The sequence below is a fragment of the Platalea leucorodia genome (genome assembly GCF_965183815.1).
Source record: "Platalea leucorodia genome assembly, chromosome: 7".
In the NCBI taxonomy this organism is placed as follows: Eukaryota; Metazoa; Chordata; class Aves; order Pelecaniformes; family Threskiornithidae; genus Platalea; species Platalea leucorodia.
The window spans coordinates 47,109,976-47,137,049 of record NC_138829.1 but is presented as its reverse complement, the minus strand read 5'-3'; the positions used below and the strand labels follow the sequence as shown (position 1 = coordinate 47,137,049).

General features: G+C 37.5%; 1 protein-coding gene across 3 annotated transcripts in view; it reads left to right on the top strand.

Moving 5' to 3' along the window:
* The window catches only part of EXT2 (exostosin glycosyltransferase 2), an 81,886-nt gene that overhangs the window by 34,195 nt on the left and 20,617 nt on the right, over positions 1–27,074 (top strand). For all 3 annotated transcript variants that reach the window (XM_082318585.1, XM_082318584.1, XM_082318583.1), the window contains exons 8-9: positions 3,935–4,066; positions 15,729–15,918. In XM_082318585.1, the coding sequence (XP_082174711.1) occupies positions 3,935–4,066; positions 15,729–15,918 (322 nt within the window). The remainder of the gene's footprint in view (positions 1–3,934; positions 4,067–15,728; positions 15,919–27,074) is intronic.

Sequence of the window (27,074 nt, the reverse complement as noted above, 5' to 3'; positions counted from 1 at the left end):
GGGCATCTATTGTATTATAAGAGATTCCAGTCACTTCCAACCCACTGGGCAACCCAATAATATCATGTATTTCTCATTCTCAGTCAAGTCACTCAGTACTCTACATTTGACTCTTCCACACATTGGTAAAACTGTTATAGAAAGTAATGCTTTTCTGTCTTTCATCTTGGATCTATCCTAGATTTCGTATTTATCTAGAAATTTAGAAGGGGAAGAGAAGCTGTGTTTCTTAAAAACCTGCTTGCAATTCCTGGTAAGCCATACACCCAGGACAAGATCTTATAGGTTAACATATGTTCATCTGTGTCATTTTGACAGTTGTACAAAGTACACATCTGATCTCTATTTACAGTTTAGATTGCCCATGTCCTAAGCAATATTTAGGTGTATACAAAGTTAGCATTCTCTGCAAGTCTGTGGTCCACATAGTGTGTTTCTTTAGAAAATTCTGAAACCTCGTCAAGCAGACTACTAGAGTACTAGAAGTTGATTTCAGTTCAAGTTGAAAGGAGTGGTACCTTGACCATATCATAGTTGTAGACTGTGTATAATCAATGCTTTGTGGAAGACAAGATCTGTAATTATGGATCATTTATTTAAAGATCCTGAAAGGCTTGCCAGTAGCTCTAATTAGTATGTTACAATTGCAATACCTTACTAACATTACCCAGTGTATTAAAGCTACTCTCGAGTATATAACCGTTAGTCTTCTGAATTCATAGATATGGAAAAGAGAAAAGGACAGCTCAGAAAAACTATGTAAGAATGCTAAGAAAGTTGGCATAGGAGTCAGGAACAGACCTCTCTCCTTTTTTTTTTTTTTTTTTTTTTTTTATAAATTGTCGTCGTTTCTCACTCCTGTATCCCAAATGTGTTCGTGGGATTTTTATCCCTCCTAGGTACTTGTTACATTCCAACATAATCTTTTCAACGACACCAAGTAGAGCAGAAAATACATTTCAAATGGAATCAACATACATCTTCCCAATAGAAAACTTTCCCAAAATGTTTAGTAACTAAGCATGCTGAGCAGCAGACACTAGCAAGCCATGTTAATCAGTTCTGCTTTATAAAAGCAAACAAGGTGGGGAGGAAGTAATGAGACCCTGAAACATCTGTTTGGAGACTTCCAATCCCCTTAGAAGGTTTTGAGTTCTGCCTTAAAGAAACACAACTCTGAAAAATTACAACCAACTGTGGGAACATTTTCTAGCTCTTTACAAAAAATTAATTACATAAATATTAGTCTATAAAAGGTAAATTCCCTCTGCCCTCTTCTCCAGTTTTGCTTCTGGTATAAAGGTGTAATCTTGCCTTACATTGCAAACGTTCTTTTAGCAAAGACGAGCTAGATCAGATCCATCCTAGTTTTGCCAAAGGAGGAAAACCAGCTTTGATTGTTACAAAGCTAGATAATCATAGATAATACAGTATTAATAAACAATCTTAGAGTTAGAACAGTATAGGAATGCTGCCATTTAGTAACAATGAAATACACAGTCCTCTGTCTATTTCACGCAATTAATAGCTACTTAATTTCTTTATAAAGTTATATGTTAAAAGGCTACATAAAATAATTTCTCCTTCCTACTTGGTGCTGCTTGCAGCAGTGGTTCTAAACTGTTATCTAACGTGAAAATCAAATTTGAAATATGTGTTCTTACTCTTGTTTATTTAGGATACTTTAATAGAGAGGTTGACTGTTCTGATCAATTTTAATTCTTAATCTACTTCTGGTTTTCTTTTTAAATCAGTTGCTGCTGAGTTCTGGATAATACATTTTTCTTAAGAAATGGGGCATAGGGAAAGGAATACTTAAGTCTTTGCTTAGCATGTGGTGTTTGCCTTCTTGGTATTTTAGGAAGGCAGACATTATTTATCCTTACCTGTTTATATAATTCTTCTGCTTTTACAGTTGGACATAATATTCATTTTTGTTCTATGTTCTTGGTAATCGGCCTGTTATCCAGCTGTTAAGTCCTACCAGGGAGATAAATAAGGAGAGGGAAGTGATTCCATTCTGCAGTGAAATTGCTTTGCACTCTCTCTGGATGACAAGCTCTAGAGAACTGTAATTTTTGGACATGCTCATCAATCTCCTTAATAAAACTTGGAAATGCTCTGAAGTAGTAAGGCTTATGGTTGTTAATGTTTTCTTACAATAACAGTAGCGCTCCAGAGAGCACTTGTCTCTTTCCTAGTTTGCTTTTTTAATTGTAACATGGATTTTTTTAATCTTAAATATTTAACAGAACTGTTCTGAAGAACCTGTTTTACAAACTACCCACAGAGCAGTGTTTTCGGGCCAGCGTTTCGGCAACAGGACTTTAGTTCTGAATCCCATTGCTTACACTCAGACTAAAGTACAGGGTAGCATATGCATGAATATGTGCAAGTTTGCTTGTGAATTTGCATGTTCCCTACTTGTCATCTTTCTTGTACACTGTTACTTAGCCTAGGAATGCTCCAGCATAAAGTGTACATGCAATAATCACTCTTTCTCTTCTATTAAAAAGTAGTGACCTGCAGAGTGAGACACACTAGCAACTTGTTAACAATAGCTAAACAAGAGTTACTTTGGGTTCATCTTAAAGTCTGTACCTCCAAAAGCTTGGTATTCCTTCAGTAACTTAATGGTCTAAATGATAATATTTAATATTCTCATAGCACATGATTAAAACCAGCCTGTCTGTAGGGCCTTTTTGCCATTTAAAGGAATCCATAGCAAGAGTAGAATAGCACTTGCCCAAATTTGTATGTTGTCTTCAGTTGTATTCTAGCTCTGAAAGCTTCTTAAGCTTCCAATTATTGAAAAAATGTTTTTTGTTTTAATTGTTCTACAACCTAGATGCAAACGCATACTCTTATAGTTGATACTGAACCATACATAGGGAGACTGCAAATTAAATTACCTTCTGGACACTTCAAGGTTGCTGGAGTTCCCTGAAGAAAATTTAGGCTGAAAAAATTCACATCTCTTGGGCCAAAACGCTTGAACTACATTTCTTGGCAAAGTGTGTTTCCTTCTGGGTTGAATGGGGTCCTACAGGATCATTTGATGGTTCTAGGCATTTAAAAAGTATATTTATGTCTCTAACAGAGAATTGGATAAGTCAACATTTTCATTTCCAAACCCCTGCTTTTCTTCCAGCATTTCTGTCTCGCATAGAAAATGAGACAAGATTAAAACTTGCCATCCAGGACCTTAGCTTAAAAAGAACTCATCTGTGAAATTCAGTGCATCTGTGTATAAGAAAATCACATGCTTCGTTTCAGCAGTTTTACACTGCCTGTGTTATAAATTAGCTTAGATTAACGATTGTAACAAATTGGCATATGCATGTACTTTCATGTAAAAATATTAACATTTACTTGTATAAATAATATTTGGTTTTTGGAAGACTTGGGAAGGTATTAGTTTGGTAGGGTTCATGAGTATTGAGATTCTCTAGCTGATCAGCTGTCTCTAATATTGATGTTAAAACGTGGCTTTTAAGTTCCACCTTTTAGGCTGTGTGTTTTTATTTGGCTATTTAGCTGCACTGTGGATTATTCTGCCTTGGAAAAACTGAGTATGACAGCAATTTCTTCTGTTCTATGGTCAAACTACTTTTGACATTTTTCAAGAGGAAACCTTTATGATAAAAGTGTGAAAGTAACCGATTCCTTCAAGCATTCTCATTCTATTTAATCACTTGCAAAGTAATGCTGCTGCTTCTTTTTATTGGCTGTAAATCCTGTTTTTTTGGCAGGTGGGGTTGAGTTTGAAGCCTTCAGGCTCTGTGAAAATTTCCTAGCTACAGAAAACATGCCTCCTAATTTAATTTCCACCTGACTTGTAGACTGCATGGAACAGATTGTGCATGGCAAGCCAAAATTGATTATTAAGCACTGGATCTGTGCAGTGTAAAAGTGAAATTTATTCTTTTTACAGGCAAGGTGGTTCTGGGAAGCATATTTTCAATCAATGAAAGCAATTGCTCTTGCTACTCTTCAGATTATCAATGATAGAATTTATCCATATGCTGCCATTTCTTATGAAGAATGGAATGATCCCCCAGCTGTGGTAAGTAAATTCGTTTGATTCACTCATAAAACAAATTGTGGGTTTGTTTTTTTTCTCGTATAAAAGGTATGTGCTATGAAACTTGGTAATAATTCTGTGTATGTGTGTTTGTGTGTGCATGTGTTGTGTTGGTAACTTGCACAGATGAAGCTAATATATTTTATGACAACTGACAAAATAACTAGCAGTTCGGTTTATGTCCTGACAGTGAAATGTGAACTTTTAACTTCTGCTGTTGCACACACTAAATTGCTTGCTTGTTTATATATTTATTTATTTTTCATGCATGCGTACAAACTTCTTTATTTCTGTTGAATTTATTGTGAGTTTAGTGCTCTTTGAAGTGAATAACTGCAGTGGAAATAGTAGGTGGAAATATTGATGATCTTAAACAATCTGCAAGGCTTTTTCATGTAATTCTGATGAAATAGCTAATTATTCCTATGCCTACAATTTTTTCCATGTTATTTCTACATAATTTCTCTTATACAGAAACTGATGATCAAAGGTGTGCCGTGGTATTTTTTTTCTTTAAAAAAAAAAAACCAAAAACCCACCTCTGTTAAGAAGAAACACTGGAGTATTAATTAACCTTCTGCACCAAGCAGCTGGTTCTGATTTTTTACTATATAAAAGCCTGCAGATGATTTTCACTCATAATCAGTTAATTTTCTCTGTGTCAAAATATAAAAAAAGAGTTTTGTTTTACTAATAAAATCAAAGTTGTTAACTGTCTCACTTTATGATGGTTTAGAGAGAGTTTCTCTGAAAGCTGGGTAGGAGTGCTCAGGAGCAGAGTGTGTTTTACTTTAAACTCTTCAGGCTGATAGAGTGTGAACAGTTGCTGACAGAGTTAGAAGCTCATTGCTGGGTTTCAGAAAATGATTTTCCATTGCCTAGCCAAAGGCATTAGTAATCTACTGTGGTCATTGCCTAGAGAGCAAACGTGACACTTGTCAATATTTAAGGAAGAAATCAAGCTGCACAAGAAATAAGTACGTACTCTGCAAGAAGGGGATCAGAATATCTTAACACCTTCAGATTATGCTAGCGAAACAAGCACCTTGAAACACCTAGTAAAATGAAGAAAATGACTTTAGGATTGCTCAGTCTTTAAAGGGGACATGCAAACATCTTCTCCTGGGTACTCTCCTATACTGGAAACCCATGCATTTCTGGGGAAGCTAATCTTGCTCTGAGCAACAAGCAGGCTCCTTTTTTTTTTTTTTTTTTTTTTTTTTTTTTTTTTTTTATATATGCTTGGGAAAAAATATTTATATTAGTCATTCAACCTAGAGGTTCTTAAGCAGAAGGTTTATGACCACAGACATGGCAACATACAGAACAGAACTCTGAAACTGTGGAAGAACACGTAACAGCAATACTGTGCTAGGGCAGTACAAGGAGTAGGCAGGAATATTGTGTCAATGTGCAGTTGCAAAGAAAAGTTAGAAGGCTGACTGCAATTAGACAGGCTGGAATTTGTCCAGGACGTTGGAGCTAACACCTCGTATCGTGCCTCTCTCATGCCACGAATGGTCAGTTCCTTGGTGGTTTTATGTCTCAGTTGAAAGAATTTGATGTTTATCCTAGTCTATGAAAATTGCTTAATATGTGCATGAATTCATTTCTTGCTTCAATATAAAACAGAAACATCATTAAAAGTTCCTTTATGGGCTGTGTAAGCTCCATATTAGCCAGCAACACAGAGCGCTTGTGACCCTTTCTTGGAGGGTCAGTTAAAGAAAACAGAATTCAGATCAGGAATTGTTCAAGAGCAGTTAAATTTGTAGAACAGCAGTACACAATCCTGTGATATCTTTAACTGGGGATTTTGATAGCTACTCTGAGCATGTATGAGAATTTCCTTCCATGGGGCTCTCTTTTCTTTTTTTCTTTCTTTTTTTAAGCCAGCTAATACTGTTTGGTTTTGACCCTTGCTCCTTCATTTGAAGCAAATAACTGGAGCCTTCTTCAATTTATCTTTGAATTTTTTTTTTTTTTTGGTGAATATATTTTATCTCTTTGAAGTGAGAGCATATTACAGTTGCAGTCTATGAGGGAGCATATTTTTCAGGAGCCAGCTAATTTCTAACTTCAGACAATTTAGAAGGTGATGATATATACAGTATCTGCTAGTAAATTTAATAAGCCAATAAATTTAATAATAATTATTTTAAAGTGTTTTGTTGTTGGTTTTGTTTTGTTTTTTTAAATAATTGTGCTAGTCGGAATTCCACAGTTGGTGTCTGCTTGTCAGGGGAATAATGACCCACTTCAGCCTGAGTATGTTTCTCATCTAAACTGGTGCCTCATGTCCACTCATAGCACTGTTACAATTTCTAGTAAGCCTGGATGAAACGTTATAGTTGGAAAGCAGGTACATATGTACATTTGAGGTAGCAGAAGATGGCACCTGTATCCTCTAACTCTGATAAGAAGACAAAATAACTAAGGATGACTTGAATGTGTTCCTCATTTACAAGAAGATTGCCACATTCTTCTCTAAATAAACTCCAAGACTGAAGCATTCAAAGCAAATTATTTCAGGTTGGCGCCAGGGCCAGGATATAGGTAACTGTTAAAATGAAGCACCTGCGAGTTAACATTAATATCACAGTGAAATGTGCAAGTAACTGGGTGTCACAAATTCTGATGTTCCTGGCCAAAGCTGTACCTCCAGAACTTGCCACGTGTATTCTGCCTTCAAACTCGGCTGGCTCAGCACCCAGGTCTTCTAGCTCTGCTTGTTGTTCCTTGTGATGATGTGGTCAGTAAGGATTAAATGCAGTGCTCTTCTGTACGCTCTTGTTCCCATTACGTGGTTTAGATAGGACTGCGGAGTTGCAGAAAGAGTACGTAGAAGCTGTAGGCAGGTTAACAGAAGGTGCAGAGGTGCAATCACCATTTTAAGGCAAGGGGCTTAATGCAATTAGCCAGCAATTTCTTTAATCAGTACAAGGCTGTTAATAGAGCTCAGATCCCTGTGCTCTGAATAGCGAGATTTTGAAAATGAGAGCATGGATTTGCCTATGGTATATTTTTTACAGAAAAAGCCAGCTTTATTGGGTTTATGAGCTTGCTTGCTAGGACAAATACACCTTTCTAACAGAAAGAAGAGCTTGCTGTCTGTGCAGATCATCATGCAGAGGAGAATCCTTAGCTAGAGAGAATCCTTGGCCATGGTTGCTTACCTGCCTGTCTCCTTGGCTTAAGGTCTCTTTTTCTTTGTGTGCTTATAGGGGTTAATTTTGCTTAGTATGTCACTAAGAGCCTGAGAAGTAACAGAAAAATAGAGCTCGCTAAGATGCCCTGGTTGTTAAGTGTTTTGCTGCTCAACTCTTGCAACTGCTTCAAGTGTAAAATAAAGCAGTAAAACCATTATTTCTACTTTGACAATTAGGGTAGCTCATAACTCTGGCCAGTGCATGTTTTACTCTGCATTTTGTTGAGCTATTGCAGCCTCATGAGTTTGCATCCAGTTCTAAGATTCATCGTCTAATTTCAGTCTATTTCCTATGATTTCATGTCGTACTGCCTGTTATTATTTTGATTATAGTACAGTAGAATTGAATCTATTCTGAGTTAGCAAACCTTTAACAGATTACAGCCTGTAAGTATGGTAGATAAAAGATTTTTAGGAGCCTCAAATATTCAATTAAGTTGGTAACACCTATGAAGAGAAAGCTGCATCTTTCACAAAAGGCTGCCTTAAGTTTGATGTCACGTGCAAAGTAGGACCATCAGGGACTTATGGCTATTTTCTGAAGATGTTCGCTTTGCTTTATTTTGAACTCTGATACTTCAGATTAGGAATTAGGACATATCTGCAAATATAATAATGATTATTCTCTTTTCAGTAAAATTACATTGATGTTTCTGAGGGGATGGCTATTATCTTGGACAGTCAGCATGAAAGTGATATTCATGCATTTAAAATCAGCGAGGCATGCTCATGGCTAGATCTGCATATAGATAAGCTTTATTCCTGTTCCCCAGATATGCCTCAAGTCTCAACACAAAGAAACACCTTGTGTTGAGTCTGTAGTTTCCCTGAACATTTTAAACCGCTATAAGCAGGTACTGTTGCCAAAAGAAGCACTCCTGCGCTCTTCTGCAGTTGGATGACGATTTCTCTATGTGCTACCTTCTTTTTGAATTTTCTAATTCACTTATGAATTAACTGAAATAATTTTCCTCATGTAAAACTTACCCAGCAAAAGGAAAAAAAAAGGGGGGGGGGGGCAAGGGAAGGACAGGGTGGCTGGAAGGCTGCTTTTTTTGGCGTTAGTTTGGCTTATATTGGCTCAAAATATTAGTGAGACTGTTGCCTGAGTATCTTCCCTGCAGTGTGGATGCAGCAGCAGTGCAGGAGGGTGTTTTTCCAGCAGGAGGGACTATAAGGTACACAGAAGATAAATGCATATGCAGTTAATTCCATTCTTAGTACATTACACTGAGGAAGTGATCCAAGAGTTTTATGTGTTTGTATGGGTTGACTGAAGACTGTTGGCCTTTTCTAAAGAAAAAAAATACATTATAAAGTGGATTATTTTCCTACTCGTCCACTATCCTTTTGAGGAAGTGGAAGACTAGTAGCATGTAACATGGTAATATGTTATGGAATAGTACTTTCAATAAAAATGCACTGCAAGACTCCCTTTTAATGAAGAGAGGCAAATGATATTTTCGGGGCCTGAGATTCATTCCTGGACCACTTGAGTCCTTTATGTCTCAGTCTTTTGCTGCAAGCATGGGAGTTTAATGCCTTTTGTATTTCTTGGCCCAGCCATTATCCATTAGGCAGGAGCAATCAGTTACGTTCAAGCAAGCCAGAAAATGACTGCTTCTACAGTGTGCATTCTGATGGGTTACTGGTTTGGGCTGGATTAGCCCTAGTGACCTGGGTTTGAGATGTGATCTGTTATCTTCAATTGAGTACTTTTTTATGCTCTAATAGAGGTAAATTACTTTCTCACTTGTGCGTCTTTGTAGATGATGCAAATTCTCTTCTTTCTGTGTCTCATACCTTGCTAACATATATGACATTCTGAAAAATGAGTAAGATACGGGTTTTCCAGATTTATTTAGTTGCTTTTGTTGAAATTCCTTCAAGCCCGTTTGTAATGTAGACCTATAAAACATTAGAGGGTTTTTTTTGTCAGGGGCTGCTTTTGAGCTTTGACCTTGGATGATACAGACCATAGTTTAGTAATCACTTGAGAATATCACTATGCCGAACAATAAACATACCAGATTTCATTTCTCCCAGTGAGGCAGAAAACAGCACCATCATTTGGTTTAAACTAAAATAGCCAAATTAACTTAGTGCAAAAAAATCCATTCATTTAGCAAAGGCTAAGTAGGATGTTCATTTACAGAACTTTGTGGGCTTCTGCCAATTACCAGGCAGTTGACACTTGTTAAACAATGAAACTATTTCTAAGCTCTTTGACTAGTTACAGCCTTCAGCCTCCAGATAATGCCACTGTTATAACTGCACTTCCATCCTAGTACCCTTCCTCATCTTCAAAGCATTAAGCAAATGTTAACATACACTTTTTTTTATTTACCTGTAAATGAGAACAAGCTAGCGCATTTCTAGGCAATGCACATCTGGTATTTTTTCCATTGAACAATATTAGTTTCTGTTCCTGCTGTATTTCTAGCTACCTTGTGTGATGGTTTGAATCAGCTGGGGGAAATCTTGCTTTATTTACCATGTCAGAAGATAGATACTCTTTCTTATACTAAATAAATTTCAGTTTATTGATATGTTTTTCCGGTGTTGATGTTATAGACAAGTTGAGTATACCACATGTATTCAGCTATAAATACTGATATTTTTCTGTGTGTGAAACATTATTTAACAGTTGGTTATTTAACTTACCTGCCCAGAGATTAGGATTCTTCGCTTACACAGTGGCAGATAACCTCCAGTTATCCTATTTTGTGTGGCTAGTATCTACTGTGTAGGTTTATCTCCATGGTAAATCATATCCTTTGAGGCATGAGCAACATGGTTTTTTTATTTGGTTGATAGAATCAGAAACTGGATTTCATATATTTCACTTGAGTGACATTTTAGTTCTTAAGACTACACCTAACCATTTAATGCTGTTAGCTTTTATTTTCTCTGAGAGATTTTTGCTTTGTTTTTAGCTTAGAAGTAGACACCTAAACATAGAAGTGAGAGATGTTTTTAATCTTAGCAAAGCTGGTTTTGAGATGCATCCAAAGAAACTGTACATTTTTGCTGGCCAAAGGAGAGGATCTCATCATTGTTGTTCTTATGTTGTTTGTTGCACTGCCCGGTGCCTCCTGTGGCTTCATAATGGTGCAGCTTTATTTTGTGTAATGAGAGTCATTAACTTTAAAAAAAAAAAAAAAAAAAAAAAAAAAAAAAAAAAAAAAAGGGGACTTTGTTGCTTTGGATTCCACAAGTCATCTTTTCAGTAGTCCCTGTTTTTTCTGGCTTTGGGAGCATGAAAGGTATATTAAGCTCCATTTTCTCAATTCAGATTATGTCATACCCTGTTTTTTTGGTGTCAGGAGCTGCTACATTGACTTGCAACGGGGGGGGAACCCACAGAAAAAACATTACTCCTTTTCCTGTTTCTCTTTCCAATTGTTTGAGTATTCTTATTAAGGTTATAATGTTATAATATTCTTATTATTCTTATTCTAACGAAAGAACGGCAATAGAATTGATGGAAGGATTCCAAGAAGCATAAGTATTATGGCAACTGTAAATATTAACTCAGTTCTTGATAATTCTCCCCTTCTCACTGCAAATCTATTCCTTTGACACGTTATTGAAATTAAGGAGTTGAAGAGATGAGCCTGAAGCTGAGTTTTTGTATCAAAGAATGTGTTCAGCCAGTAGATTCTGTCAGAAGGGCTCAGACAGCTGATTAGATTTAAGCGGCTAAACAAAAAAAAAGATGCTGAATAACTTTGTGTTATAGTTACGTGATGTATTTTGGCAATCAAAATTTGTGATTCATGACAGTATCAGATTTCATCACTCAGGAAGGAATAGGTAGAAATTCCTGTGTGTCTTGTGGCTAAAGTGTTTTTGAGGAGGGTTTATAATCTTCATCAAAATATGAGATGGCGGCCACTGCAACTTGGCTTGTGATTCTGCAGAGTGTAAGCACTGTGGTTGTCTCTGGAGAAGCAGAGAGGGTTAATTCCTTTGGTTTTGCCCTATGACCACTTGAGGATGGGAAGCATGATGAAATACTTTCTCAAAGTATTCAATAGAAACTTATCATGAATAATTGGAGCAAAATAGAATAAATCAAGGCTTTTTTTTGGTCTGGTAATTCATAATTGAAACCACATTGAGGTTTGATATTCAGAATAACCCAGCTGAAAAAGCCTTACGCACAGAGGCAGGGGATATATATCGCTGCTTTGCTTAGATGTGTAGGAGAACTGCTTAGCTACTGTTTAAGTTCAACATACTCTTGTCCTTACTCTGTGCTTATAAAAGTCAGTGAGCTGCTGCTGTTGTTCAAATCGTGTGGTTTCACTAATGTGTTGGTTACAACAAGCACTGAGTCTAGTTGTTGAAAGTAAAATATGCAGGGAGGAAAGCCCACACTCTCGTTCATGGGAGCAGTGAAATTTTGTTCTTCTAAAGTGCTGTTGCTGGGTTTTCCCACTAAACGATAGCTGGGAAGTTCTTGACTCTTTTCTGTCATATGGGACATCTTACACAGCCTTGTTTTCCTAGAGATGATTCTGTGATGCAGTTTGTAATGTGTCTGCTGTGTCTTTCTTCAAGTCCCTTTCAATAGTACTGAGTGTACACCCAAAAAAGAAGTTTTGGGGTAGGACCCTGTCTATAGTTATGTCGGGTGTTTTGCCAATACCTTTGAGGCTCTGTAGCATTTATAATGATTGGCCATTTCTCAGTCCAGGTGTGTTCATTGATGTCCTGAAGCTCCCACCTATCTCACTTCTGTATCCTGCTAAGAACGGTCTGTTTAAAACTTCTCCGCTAACTTGAACCTGAAGAGTCCACATCGAGTCCAACCTTAAGCATCCCACATAATGAGAATTCAACTCCCTTGATACTTTGTCCTTAATGTATTAACTTTTCCTAAAATAGAAGTAAGCAGTTTTTAATAACCGAAAGGGAGAACAATATTTGATGTATCTATAGTAAAGGAAGGTGCCTTATTTCTAAGGCATTATTACACATGCACGCTTGTAGAAAGCATGCACAGGACAGCTGCAGCAGTCTGAATCCTTCCCTGTATACAGACCCATTCCTGAATTCTCCTCTCTCCCCAGCTTCAGGCTAATCCCTAAGTTCTCACTGTCATTCAGGTCCCACTACTTTGGCTTTTCTTTTGAACTGCAAAGAGCTGTCAGACAACTGAGACTGCGAGACTTAAGTGACAAGAGATTACTCTTAGGAAACTGTCATTTGAACTTGATCCTTTTTGCCCATAAAAATGATTCACAGCAAAGAACCTATTAATCTTAGATTAATTATCCCGGCTCCTCAAATGATATTAGCTGGGAGGGCAAGAGCGAAGGGTTGTCTTACCCATAGCTGAGTGTCAGCACTTTGTCAAAGAAAGGTGATGGATGATCAGTCCACTGTTGCTGCTTGCTCTTCTCTCTGAAAGTTCCTCTGAATTTCTGTCAGGAATGTTAATAAAGATGGGACTGGAGAAAATGTTCCTTCACCACTTGGTTTCTTGAGCAGTGACTGGGAGAACCCATCCCTATGTTGTTATCCATTTCATGCTTTGCTGCCATAATGGAGATTTAATTAGGTTGCTGTTGAATTAATTGCCTGTATGGTTTGCTTTTCCCAAGCAGAAATCTGAAAGACTTTAGCTAATTATGGAGGCTTCAATTTGCCCGATTTCCTGCAGAAAGTGGGGTCAATAGGTCTCAGACTGTAGACACACTCTTCAGGCAGGCAGCAGGGGGTTGGCTTTTAATGGCACTTGGGAGATGCTTAATTGCCTTTTTGAAATGTTTTTCTCAAATGAGAGGCTTGGTTCTTCCATCCATTAGTGAGCGTCTACAGGTTTTTCCCTCCCTCCATCATCCTTTAGTAGATGCATGAGCAAAAACACCTCAAAAGTTGCCTTATTTTTCCCAAGTTATAACCAGCAGAGGAGACTTTTCATGCCTTTCTGAAAGTAGTAAAAGTTGGAATTTAAGTCATGTACCTAGAACTTAGGTTTTTAAGAGAAGGCATGGTGATTTTTTAGGCACCTATGCATGTGCTCGCACACGTACGTCTGTTTTTTTTTTTTTTCTGTAAGTACCTAAAATAGTCTTAGATGATAGAAAAGGAATAATCCTTTTCCAAGGATATTATAGCAAGTGATTTGTTAGGAAATGCTGTGGCCAGAGAGAAAAGGTTGCTAGATAAACTTCAAGTGGGAGCCATTAATTCAGGTGGCAATACTCACCTGTAAGTAATAAATACATTGTCTGTAGATTACTACTTATTTCTTCTTGTAGGGCAGAAATGTAAGATTTTCTTGGCACTCTACTGAGTATGATGTTAAACCTCTGCTTCAAGTATTAACAAAAAGAGGTTTCTGAAAGTTGTTTTAAGAAGCTGCTCGACATTACAAGGGTCATTTGGGTAATAGCAGTCTTGGGGTGGGGGTTGTGTGGAAATGAGTCTGTAAAGCTTTAATGAGATGGATTATGCTCTGGTAACATTTAGATTGTGATTTGCTGTAGGAATTATTGAAGCTGGAGTAAAATCAGAGGGCTGTCCCCATCTGCCACCAGTCGTCTTGTAAAATTAGCAAAAGTATTTATAAAAGCTTTAGTTTTAGAAAATGTAATAATCTGAAAGCAGATTTGTTCCTTCACTTATCAGTTGCTAAAGTTACAGATATATATTTTTCTGAATTACTGAGTGTAGTCCTCTGCGATCACAGGTAGCCACAGCCCTTTCCTGAACCGAAGTTCCATATTATGCTGTTACTATTTCTGCATTATCCTATTACTCCTGTTGGGTAAAAACTAGAACTTCATTCTTTCCATTAGGAACCTCACAAACAGTTTATGTTGAATGCTATTTGTACCAGACTTGATAAAGTATGTGTAGCTGAACACTAGTCCGTCTTTCCAACTATTTCAGGAAGTCTACTAACGGGTATTACTCCTACTGACAGATCCCTGCCTGGAACATACCCTTAGACCATCCTAGGTAAAACAGTGTGCCAGTGCTGTGCTTAACTTTAAGCGTCTCTCTTTCATCTCACATATTTATACCTCCTTCAGTGTTGATGTGTTCGTAGAAGGAAATCATATTCACATCATATTTTTTTCTCCTTTGCCAAGATGGTCAAAATGTCATGATCTCTTTTAGTAAATAGGCTCTCTATTCTCCTTGTCCTTGAAGTTATTCTAATTAGAGGTGTCTAACCACTAAACGTGAGGAGGGTGATTGTTGGGTGTATAAAGTAACCCAAAGACTAAATAAGGAAACGGAAAATTGCAAAGTTTATTTCCTGCAAATATGAGCTGATAACTCTGAGTCTGTAAAACTTGCTTTCCTCCTGATACAAGCAGGCTTATGGTATGAGTTTAGGTGGAGATTCTCACAGTATTTCTGTAAACTGCTGGCAGTTACTAACCTCTTATGAATGTTCATAGTTTTTACAGGCTAGGATTCAAGACTTCCCTGCAAAACAGCATAATTCAGTTTCTGCTTTCCCAACTCCCCTTTTCACCTCGTCCCAAAATGTCTTGTTTTATCCTTTGCTTCTCTGTCCTACCCCTGCTTGGAACATCAGCTGGAATGGAGAAGTTGAGACTGAAATGCCAGCGTTTTCATTTCTGTCGAATGGTCCCTTCACTGTTTCCTCCCCCACGTTGTCGGCTCCAAAGGAGTTTGGCGCATTCAGTGAGAATTTAGTTGGTTTCTGCCAGCTGAGCCGGCTTCCTTATGCTGGCAGTGTATTGAAGTAAGACCTTTAAAGTCTTAAAAGGGGTGCCCTCATTAAAATTCACAAGGCGTAGATAACTCTCTGAAATTCATCTTTGCATCACCTCTTTTTTTTTTTTTTTTTTTTTTAAATGCAACAGGTGTGTTTTTCATGATTCAACACACACAGTTTTGTGGAAGCTAGTACTCTTAGTGCCTGCTTTTGCCTTTTTGCTTGGGTACACATTTTATGCCAGGTTTATGTTTTTGCTGCTTTGGTTTTGTTGTTATTAACTCTTTTTTGCTTCTGAAATTGTAGTGCTGATTAAGTTTCTCTTTGTTTATTGAGTTCTGACTATAAATATAAATAAATATAAATATAAATAGTGATTAGGAAACGAGAATTCAGTCATGCTAGATGGATTGAAAATTCTCCTTGGTTTTCCTGCTCCACAAATCTATCTGCCTCTTCCACTTTATTTTTTTACTTAAAACCCCTCTTGTTTGCAATGTTACAGCTAAGCAAAAGTGAAAATTGAATTAAGAAAGAGATTGGAATAAAGGTTTTGAGAAATCACTGAAGTCCACTGTTGCCAGAACTGGAAAGTCAGCCTGCTGATCTGAGCAAATTCCAAATCTGACAGTTAGGTCCTGGCTATGTGAATTACTCCCTACTGTAATAATTACTCCCTACTGTGATAAGTCACTTCAATCAAATTGTTTTCTTGTTTTCTTTCACAGAAATGGAGCAGTGTGAGCAACCCACTCTTCCTTCCACTGATCCCACCTCAGTCCCAAGGTTTCACAGCAATAGTTCTGACCTATGACCGGGTGGAGAGCCTTTTCCGAGTCATCACAGAGGTGTCTAAAGTGCCTAGTTTATCCAAATTGTTAGTTGTCTGGAACAACCAGAATAAGAATCCACCAGAAGGTAAGACCCCGTGGTAGGTGTGGTGGAGAAGAGTGAAACTGAGGGTAGCATGCCTACTTGCGCCTGTTATGGAATGACCTCTCCGCTGTGTCATTAGTATGTCTTCGAAAAGAAGTAACATATTTTTGAAAGTGACATGAGAAAAGCCAAATGAGATTAAAAGAAAAAAGTATACCAGTGGTTGTGCTGCTAACTTCTGAATCAAAGGTAACAGATGCAATAGTTACAGAAACATTTCTGTCCTTAATTTTTTTGGGGGGAGTGGTAAGGAGAGACCCATCTTTGATTTGTCAATGCTTGGTTTTATTTCTCTGTAGATACTCTCTAATTGCAGTGAATACTACTTCTGCTAGACTGCTTTCTAGGGCAAATGTTGTTCAAAGCAGCAAAGTAGTTTGAATGCTTGGAGCTATAAAATAAGTTAATATTTTGACTGATGAAATGAAAATTTGGGATATTTTGGGTGTCTAAAAAGAAGTTTCCACACCACCAGAATATCTTGTGAAAATGCTACAGCTTGCCCAGTAAGACAAGACATATGTGCCTTTTTTAAAATGTTTCTAATGCATATGATACCGTGTTGCCCTTTGTAGTCTTTATGAGTGAGTCTGGTGAAGTCTGCCTGATATTTTAATTTTTTTTTAATTCATGGTTATTGTAAAATGAGGGCATGTTCACAGACCTTTTTCCAAATGATTTAAATGTGTAGAATTTTGGAAGAAGATTTGATTTCAAAAGTATATTGACTCCAGTGCTGTAAATACCTGATTTAATTTGTTTAATTTTCAGTAGCTGAGGTGTGCTTTGCTGGCATGGGTATCTGCTGGCCTGGCATGCTGCTGTACTGTATCCCCTTGTGCCAGGACCTCAGCCTCAGGCTGCCCAGTCCTCACAGCTTGCTGCCTACATTTTCATACCCAAGATCCTAATCCCATGTTTCTCTGTCTCCTTCCATGTAACACCACTCCACGTGCCGTGACTGCTCTGTCTCCCACCAGCTCCCTTTTTTCCCAGCCCTGGGCTGTCTGCTTCACGAGACCATGCTGCTCTTACTCTTCTGCCAGGTCCTCAGCTGGAAGCATAGGTCCTGACATTGGTGAATTCCTCTATGAAATCACCATGGAGTAAATGGGAGAGGCAGGAGGCATTGCCCCATGTAAAGGAAGGTAGCTAAGCTTAGCCTATGGTAATCCTCTCCAGTGCCAGACAGCCACTCCAATGCTGCTCATTGTATTTCCATGCTTATTGGCTTCCTGGGATGAGCTTCTTCCAAGTTCCAAACACTAACACTAAAATCCTGAGCATTGTTCTGGGCAATTAAAGCCTCCTCTTCTCATTCTTGATTAAATACTGTAGATATAGTAGCTGTAAATGAGTTTGTTTCCCATATGCTGTACATATGAATCTGTCATTCTCATCTGAAAATGTGGTAATTTTGTGGGAGAAGAAATGGTGCCTTCTAGGAATACGTGTTCAAAAAAATGCCAGATTTGATGGTACAGAACCTTGTGGATTCTTCTGTCTTCCGTAGTGAATGAAGCGTGTCGTTAGGACTCCTTGCTTTATAATTCTTTTCAGAGGCTTCAGCTGCTGCTGTTTTCCACTCTTCGAAGTTAGCTATTCTACATCATGGCAAAATACAATGTAAAAATTAATCCCTGACCACTTGTCTCAATTTACCATCTTCTAACAGCTTCTCGGAGCCCAGTTATTGCTACCATTCACTTGGCTCATTTACCATTTTGGCAGCTTGCTCCAGTTTAAAGCAGAATAGCTTTATTGTTTGCTTTAAAAAGTGTTCCGTAATACTACTGTGCTAAACACCTCAAGTTTAGTGGTTTATTAAATGTTTTGCAGTCCTTTAGAGTGAGAAGTGCTGCATATAAATTGATGATAACTGGAATTTTTGCAGTAAGCAGGTTTTTTTTCTAAAAGCAAAAATGCTTAGTGTTACCTTCAGTTATGTGCACACTGAATGCAGGTGGATTTAACCCAAATGGATTGTTTCCACATTTCCCTTGAGTGAGTGTGAGATACAGGAGAGTCAAAGCAAATAAATCATTATAATGATGTTTTTTGTTAAATCATTCTATTAATCTTGCATTTAGCAATTCTTGAAAATTAAAGTGTGTTTAATTTTTTTCTGCCTTGATTACCACTAAGTCACAAAACAGTTTAAAAAATAAATAAATAAAAAAAAAAAAGCCTTTGCCTGTAGAGCTTAAAATTGTGGATTTGAGAGCACAGTTGAAAGCGTAGGCAGTTTTGCCGTTACATTAGCCTAAGCATTGCACTGAAGCAAATAACTATTTGTTTCGAGTGTCCCATGTCCCTTTATTGCTGTTATAACCATTGTAATCTCTTGGCCTATGGCTAGAGAGAGGTCAGTTTGATTAAATTAACTTGTTTTATTCCAGATCCATGCAGGGCATTCCACTTGGCTCTTCAGCCAGTCTCTCGTTCAGTCTATTAGTGATCCTAATCCTTGGACTTCAAAGCTTCTGCTGTTTATAGCCTGTTAAAGCCAGGAATTTTCTGATGGATTAGAGCAAGGAATGAGTTTGAAGTTTGTAATGTGCACCACTGTCACTGATAAAGTCTGGTTTATTACCCCACGGTAGTATCTGCACTTTTATGGCTATTCGCTTTTAATTGGTTATAGTAAAGCTGAGGCACTTAACCTCCTAGAGCATCAAGTGCTGAATTTCCTGGCCCTTTCCACGTAAGGGACACATTTCAGTACAGAAGCAAATCTTGGCTTTTGTTGTTGCAACCCTTTGTGTGTTTGTTTTGTTTTGCATGTGTAAGTGGGAGGGCTGGGTGAAGGACATCAAGTTGTCTTCCTTAGTGATTATGTGTGGTAAATTGAGAATTGGATTTAGGTCTCCTGAGATGTAGCTGGCATTGTGCCAGACAAATACAACATGTGGCTGCTCCTTTCTTTCCTGTCAAGACCAGAAAAATATGATAATTGAAAATGACATTGTTATTGAAGCGGTATGTATAGGAAATAGAGGGAATCTGTCCCTAGGATGGAATGTTTTGAAGTACATGCAAATTCTAAAATTAATGTTGGGTTTGGGGTTGGTTTTGTTTGTTTGTTTGTTTGTTTGTTTGTTTTTAAATGAATGCTTATGTAGTTGTAATAATGCCTTTATGTAATGAAACCCAGCAAACTCAGGACTTAACAGGAAAACAGAATAAAAATGAAATATTCTATTCTAAATATTATATAAAATCTAAGACGCTGCACCCCTCAACAAATGCAACATTCCGTAAGATAAAAATCCTCTTTTGCTTGTCCTCAGCATTTTGTAAAGTTTGCGTGAAAAGGTGTATTTGTCGGCATGACCTGAAAATGAACTAAAGGTGATTTTTGTCAGACGAATGACGAGACTGAATTGTGATTGCTCTGCCATTAGTACTGCTGAGCATCCCTCAGTGCAGGTAAGAGGCTGGAGCTGATCTCAGCTGCCGTGCTGTGGAATGGTAACAGGTGTGGGGAGCGTGCAAGGTGTATGGAAAACAGGCTCCTGGCAGATCTAGGCCTGGCAAGGCAGATGCAGCTCTGATATGACTGACAAATTTTTTGTCCCATTGGCTGGTAATAAATAAACAGCTAAGAGGGCAACTGAATAAATGATCAACTGACTGGAAAGTTTTCACCCAGATAATGTACAAAAGTGTAAAGTTGGAGGAAAAGTAGCTACATGTATATGGGCTAGAAATCTAGCAATTTAAAGACTTTTTTTTCCCTTTGACCTATGAGTTTGCAAGGACCATTCTCGTAACTTAAAATATTTGAGAGCTACTTGTGCAAGTCTGAGCTCATGACTCTGCATTTCCTTTAGAATCGGTGAAAAGAACCAAGCACCTCCATCTATCCTGCATTAAGTGTTTATTTTAGGGTGAATCATCCCTTCAGAAGTACCCTTTTTTCCTCCACTGAGTATGAAGGAAACACAAGGTGACTAGTACAAGTGTAAATGACTGATCTTTAGTCATCTAACTGTCTGCTCTGAGTTCCTACTTGTTTTGCCATACTGGTACCTGAATACAGTAAAGGACACATAGGCTATCTCACAAGGTTCTTGAGAAAACAAAAATTAATGAGCACTAAAAAAAACCCAACGTTTCAATGATTTTTCTTGGGCAGGTAGTTCTTATAGCTGGGGCACTGACCAGACACAACTTCTGCCTGCTGAATGGGAGCAACTCATTTCTTACTGTGCTGCAGTTTCCATGTCTATAAGATTAATACAACAATATTGTCTTGGATAAAATGCTTTGAGACCTGTAGTTTAAAACTGCTATGTAAGTAGCATTATTCATGGCATTATTATTAGGTAGATGCCAAGATTTCTAATTAGAAAGTTAATGTCTACTTTGAAATCAAAGTAAAATATAAATATATGAAAATATAAATAATAAAGGAAACTGCTTTTTATAGGTTTAATTTAATCTGAGTACCCTCAAAACATTTACAAATATGTATGTATCATGGCTATATAACCAGTTAATCAACTGGTTATTCCCGTTTTACAACTTTAGAAACTGAGGTGCACAGAGGTGAAGTCTTCATCATAGGAACACTGTGCTTTGGGTGAGACTGGAAACCAAGGGTCTAATCTTTTGGTTTAGAATTCAAAATATGAACAGTGTCTTAGGGAAAAAAAATACAACTGTAACAGATGAATCTATGAGCAACACAGATGACTTGTGCAAACATTTTGAAGTTTTCAGAGTGCTTATGATGATAAAAATGTCAGAAAAATGTAGAAAAGAGAAAATATCACATACGATGATGATTTTAATCTGGAACCTTAAAGCTTTGTAGAATCATCTTGCTGATCTTAAGTGCTCTCTGGATTTAGGGGATGTGATCTCTGCTCTGTGTCTTTGGCTGAGTTTTGCATATATTCTCAACCATACAGGGTATACAGGAAGCCTGTCAACCCACCAGTAGTGTCAGCAGGCCCACAACTGCATGTATAATATTATTAAAAAGATTAAAAGCTTTGAAATATTATAGGAAAAAACTGATTCTTTTCCTCACTCACTCTACATCCATTAAAATTAACATTGTGGTCCAAGTGTCTGCTGCTGGGAATATTTGTGTAGACAGGATGTTTTTTTATTTTCTTCATCAACTAAATACTGTTCCCCTTTCGTTTGTATTTGTCTAAATTGCTAGTTCTGAAATTAAAGAAAATAGTTTGTGATAGACTGACATTTCCACTGACATTTCATCACGTTTGTTTCAGACAATTGAAGAAACCCTTTTGTCTGCCCCGTAAATTGTATAAAAATGTATAAATGCATTACTGTTAGTAAATATGTAACAAACTACAAATCGTGTGTGGTAGCTTCATTCCTTTTTAGGCTCAGTTTTATAAAAAGGAAAAGTGTATTTTAAAGAATGTGTACTTTCTTTGTAGTTGTATTGGTAGTGATTCCTGCAGCTAAGCTGCATTGTGGAATCGATACAGATGTAATGTAGAACGTGCATCGTGGAATAAGACACAGACTATAAGGCTTATGGGTATTACTGCAAGAATCATCTTTGTATTTCAATTTGATGCTATTAATGGACAACATTGATATAAAACACTGGGGATAAGGAACCTGAGTATCCTATGGATAACTGTATCTCAAGAAAGTGTTAACTTTGAAAAAATAATAAAAAATCTTCAGTAGCAGATTTTTTTGCATACTGTGGCTTTAATAGTCAGCACTGGTAGGAATGTTTTTTTGAACTGCTCTTTAGGTTTTGAATTAATTTAGCTTCTTGACGATGGACTTAATACCATTTTCCTTGATTAGCTAGAGGACTAATTTATGATGGTTTTAGTCTTCCATGAACCATCTTATGAACATTTTGCAATGTTATTTCCCAAGGAAGTCTAGAAATTTAACTTAATAAACCCATCTTAACAAAACCAGGCTCTAAATAGTGTCCTAGAAACGAACATGCTATTATGTAAGAGGAATTCTGTGCATTACTGTAGACCAATAGAAACATTTTAACGTAAGTAGAAAGCACCTGTTTTGAACACATAATTCTAAGTTGAAGTAGTTGAAATGCCTGGACAGACTTTTTCAGTCAGCCATTATTGAAGGAATTCTGGTAATAAATAGATGTAACATGGTTGATGATGTTTCTGACAGTTTTTTGAAACTTCAGATTCCAGCTAAGTTCTGCCATTCAGTCTTTGAGAATGAAAAAGTACTTGTTAGGCTTCCATCATCCGTGTTCAATTAGTTGAATTCATACAGGCTACTGTAGACCAATTAGAATGAGCATCAAATAAAGGATTTTATAAAAGATCAGGTATGAGAATTGAGTGCGGTGTATGGGATTCTGTGCAACTGCAGGTACATACAGAGCAGCACGTTTAGAGACGTTTTCTGTGAGTTTTTTATTGATCTATAGTCTACCTTGCACAACTTCTGGGAAGGTTTTTCCTTTTTACAGTTCCAAGTGGGCTCCACAGAAGTTGTGAGAAGTCTGAGCTTAATATGAATTAATACTCTGGAGCTAGGTTATCAGTAGTCATGAGATATTCCTAGCTGTTGTTACTGAGGAATTAAAACAGGAAAAGCATGAGCGTCTTTGTGTGAGTCATCAAAATGCCATTATTTTAGCCAATAAGTGGATCTTTTTTTAATTTTGTCATATTGCTCTTAATACTGGCAAGCATTCAGTTCTTGCCATCAAGAGTCCACACTGTATTTCCAGCTCCTCCTCATTATCCTTACCTGCTGCTTCCAATTGCAAATGCAACAAACCATCTGCATTCAAGTATCACTTGCTATTTTTAAACTTGATACTACTTAGAATGGCTCTCCCAAGAATATTGGTTAGCTCTGTACAGCAGCTGTATTGATTCTCACTTTCCCTACGTGGAATGTTGAAACTGGAAATGGATGATTAATAATTAGAGCAAGTAATTTCCTATATAAATACACTTCTGTCTGCTGACTAGATAGATGATGATAATGCATCTGGTGCTAAAGGACCCCTTCAGATGCTATTAACTTCCCAGGTTCTCAGAAGCATGGATACAGAGAATGATGCTATTTAACGATGTGACGGTGCCATTTCTGTTTGAAAAGGGATAATACACTCCATAGAAATATTACTCTCTATTTTTAATGGTACCTCTTTTATGTATGATGTAACAGTTCATTTAGAGCTGAGAAGCAGGGCTGGATTTCAGACTGAGAATTCTTTTTTATATATAAGCATTTTGCAAGCTTATGGTACTTACATTTTTGTTACAAACATTTGACAGCAAGCCTAGGGAGGTGTGGACAGTGAAAGGGTTTTTTGGCCTGAGAGGTATTCCTTTAGGTTATAATGAAGTTGCCTCTCTCTCATGATTGTCCTCCCTTCTCTTCCTTATATCTTTCATGTAATTCACTGGGAGTTGTGGCTGAGAAATGGATGTTTGGAGGATTTTTTTTTTGCTGCTGTTCTGTATATGAGTGTTTTAAATGGGGATGTAATTATGCCACTTTTGATCCTGCAGTTTGTGGAAATCATGTTGAAATCATGCTTGAAAAATTTGCTGTGAGATGTGGACTTGCAGGACTTAATGGTGGGATTATGGGCTGGCCAGAAATACAGCCATGTGTGTGGTTGTTAGGGACTGTAAGCTCATTAAAAATGGAAGCTGCATTTGGAAGAGTTGGGAAACTGCTGGTTTTGTGTTTAGAAGCCCACATGCTGTTTTCTGTGGGCAGCTCCTGCAATCAGTGCATCAGTAGTCCTAAACAGCACAAAGTGCCAAGAATGCCCTGAATCTTGTTGCCAAAGAGCAAGTGTAATTGTTATTCAAACACTCTTCTCTCATAATTATTTCAGTACGATGTGTAATAGGAGGTGCCTGTCATTCTCTTCAGACTCCATATATACATAGATTTTTATACACTCCAGAGAGCTTTATTTTCATATTTTACCTCTGTTTTCTGCTGCATCACAGAAAGTCCTCACTGATTTTAAAAGAAGTAAGAATAATTCCTAGTCCAAACATGCATTTTTACTTTTGTATGCTTCAGGGTTCTCATGCTGTCTTGTAAGACTTCATCTGCCTTCTTGTCATGGGCTTCTTTTATCTTTGTCATACTCTGTTAAATGATGCAGTGCCCTCTTACTATAAGATTAAAGCATATGCTTTTACCTTGGTTCTAATAAAGTCTACTAAACTGAGAATTTCCCCTGTATATGTTTTGCTAGTGCTGAAGTTTCTCATAATTTCCCAAGCAGTATCTGAAAATTTAGAGCACGGTATTACAGAAGTGGCAGACCCTGTCCCTGACTTCTCTTTAAGCCACATTCCTCCTATGTGTAAAAAAGAAAAGTAAAAATACTCTTCTTTTGTGGTCTTTTAAAATAGACAGTTTTAACTTTCCTGATGGATTCTAAAACTTTGACTTCTGAAGCAGCTGTTGTCTTTTTTTGTTGACTACATATTTCTTTTGGAGTTCCTGCAGCAGGGCTAATTTTGAATACTTGGCTCTCTGAGTGGAGCCTGCTGTTCTTTGTGATAGTCATTTTTGCCCAGGCTGCCAAAGTGGCTACCCAGGTGTCGTTGTGTCGTGACATCTCCCGTGCACTTCCATCTCTGTGGGTGCAGCAGCCTTCGGTGTCAGATCAGCCTCTAGGCAGCAGGTAGTCTTACGCTTTCTTTCATTTTGCTTGCTGCAGAGTAACAGGTACCCTAATGTCTTATTCAAAGTTTCTCCAAAATGGTAATATTTTCCGTTCATTAATTTAAGTCCAAATTCAGAAACTTTGTATTATGTTTCTCAAAGCACAAATATTTCACAGTAGCTTACTTCTTTTTGAGAACTGGTCATTTTGAGAGACTTTCCAAGACCTTAGTAAATCACGTGGATTTAACAGGATTTACTGACATCTGAGATGCATGCTGATTATAATGAGATCACACCTTCATTTTTCATACACTTTTCATTATTTTTTCTTTTGTTACCATATTTTTATGCAACTGGTATGTCTGTTATTAAGCTATCAAACAGTTGGTTTTCCAAAGAGGTCAAAGTTTAAAGTGTCTATGCTTGCTTGCTTTTCTGAATTATTATTTTTCAATCCTAGTGACTTTTCAGTTTCAATTTTTGTTTCAGTGTATTCCTGCACTGAAATAAGATCTTTGTTGTAATTTGGTTGTCTTTTTTCTTTTCTTTTTTTTTTTTTTTGTGTAGCAGACCTTAAAGGAAGAAAAGCCTGAATAAAAGAGTACTTAACATGTATAAAATTTACAAATGCATATGTACCTATGGCAATTCTGATTGCTACTGAAACACTTGTGACAGTGGAGTCTTTCGGGGATCTAGCAGGCTGCTTAAAATTATTTGATACAGATATGGGGATTATAATTGGATAATTACAGGCAATTAGCCGAAGGTCTTTAAGTAGCTTGCAAATGTTAAACAGTCTACAATCTTTACGAGGCCATCATATGTGTCTTTGTGAGGTACCTGTAACTGTCTTATAAATATGGATGCTTGCATGTTGTATGGTAAACCAGTAAGAAAGCAGTGAGTTGACTTAAGAGTACTAATTTGCAATAAGCAGTTCCAGTCGTTCAGTGTTACTGCCTCCTGAGGTTAGGATGACTAGTAAGATGAAAATTTTGGAATTTCAGTGGTGTCCTACTGGAATCATTGTTTCAGATTATGGTTCAGGCAGGGGATTTCAAAGACGTTACAATGCTGAGACTAAAATGAGCTCATTGCACTGTAATTGGAATCCATGGCTCTTGAACATTTTTGTTGTGGCCCCAAGGCACTTGCTGTATCTCCCCAGCTGCTGGCAGACTGTGACTTCCATTGAAGTCCATCGGTAGTGTGGTCGAATCCTTCCAACTGGCTGCTAATCAATATTACAAGCCACTGAAGTGTGCATTGGTGTTTGGGGTGGTGCCTCTTGCCTTCTACTAGAAGGAAGAGAGGTGAGTAAAACTGGACAAGAACCTGCATACATGTCAAATGCAGACCAGGGTCTACAAGACTACCCAGATAAAGGTAGATTTTACAGTCACTTTTTCAATCTCACAGGAAAAACCTCGGGGTAGGAAACCAAATACAAATTTTGCCAGTAAATATCGCTCTATTTCTTCTCCTTTCTTTTGGCCACCCATGCATGCCAATCCTTCTTTCTAAAATATAGCTCCAAGAAAAACTGACTTTTGAAGACTCTTGGTGTGGTTTGGAAAGATGGCTTTGTTTTCTCAGTGAAGTAGTGTTTGGACTCCGGTGTCTTTATGCAGTGTGCAGCTCTCTGTTTTATTTAAGAGTGTTGTGTGAGCTGTTAAATCTGAGAGGCCCAGTGGCAGTGAGGAGGTGGACACTCGTTCCTGGGAGCAAGTTTTACTTGTAGGCGTTCACAGAGTTTGAGGCAGAAGGGATGGTAAGATCATGTGGGTTGACCTGTAAGTCATGAGTCACCACATCACCTTTCTTTTCAATCGAGTGACTTCTATCTAACTTGAACACATCTTCTATAATAATACCCAGTCATGTTCAAAGACAAGACGTACAGAATCAGCTGTTGTCTTTGTTAACTTCCTCCAGAGGTTAACCACTGTTACTGTTAAAAATGTCTGCCTTATTTATACTTTGAATTTGCCTAGCTTCAGATTCCAGTCACTGGTTTTTGTTATGTCTTTCTCTAGTTGGTTGAAGATATGTGGCATTTTTCTTCCTGTGTAGATACTTGTACATGTTAATCAAATCTTTTTGTTCTTTTTTGTTCTTCTAATAAGCTAAACAGATTGATCTCCAAGTTCCACTGTAAGGCATTTTCTCCTGCCCTGAAATAACTTATGTGGTTCTTTCCTGCACCATTTCCAGTGCTTTGAAAAATACACCAGAATCAAACAGTATTTTAGCATCTATCTGACTGTCTGCATACAGGGAGAATTGCCCTGCACTCCCCTTGCCCCATTTCTTACTACTTACCCACCTACATACACAAGAATTACATTAATTCATTTTGCCCCAGCAGCATGCTGAGAACTAAGGTCCACTCTGACCCCTTAATCCTTTTCAGCAGCTGTTTTTAGAGGAAAAGTTGCCTTGGTCCTAGTGTTTAACTGTGTGTCAAGTTGTGTCAGTCTGTTTTTTGTTCAAAT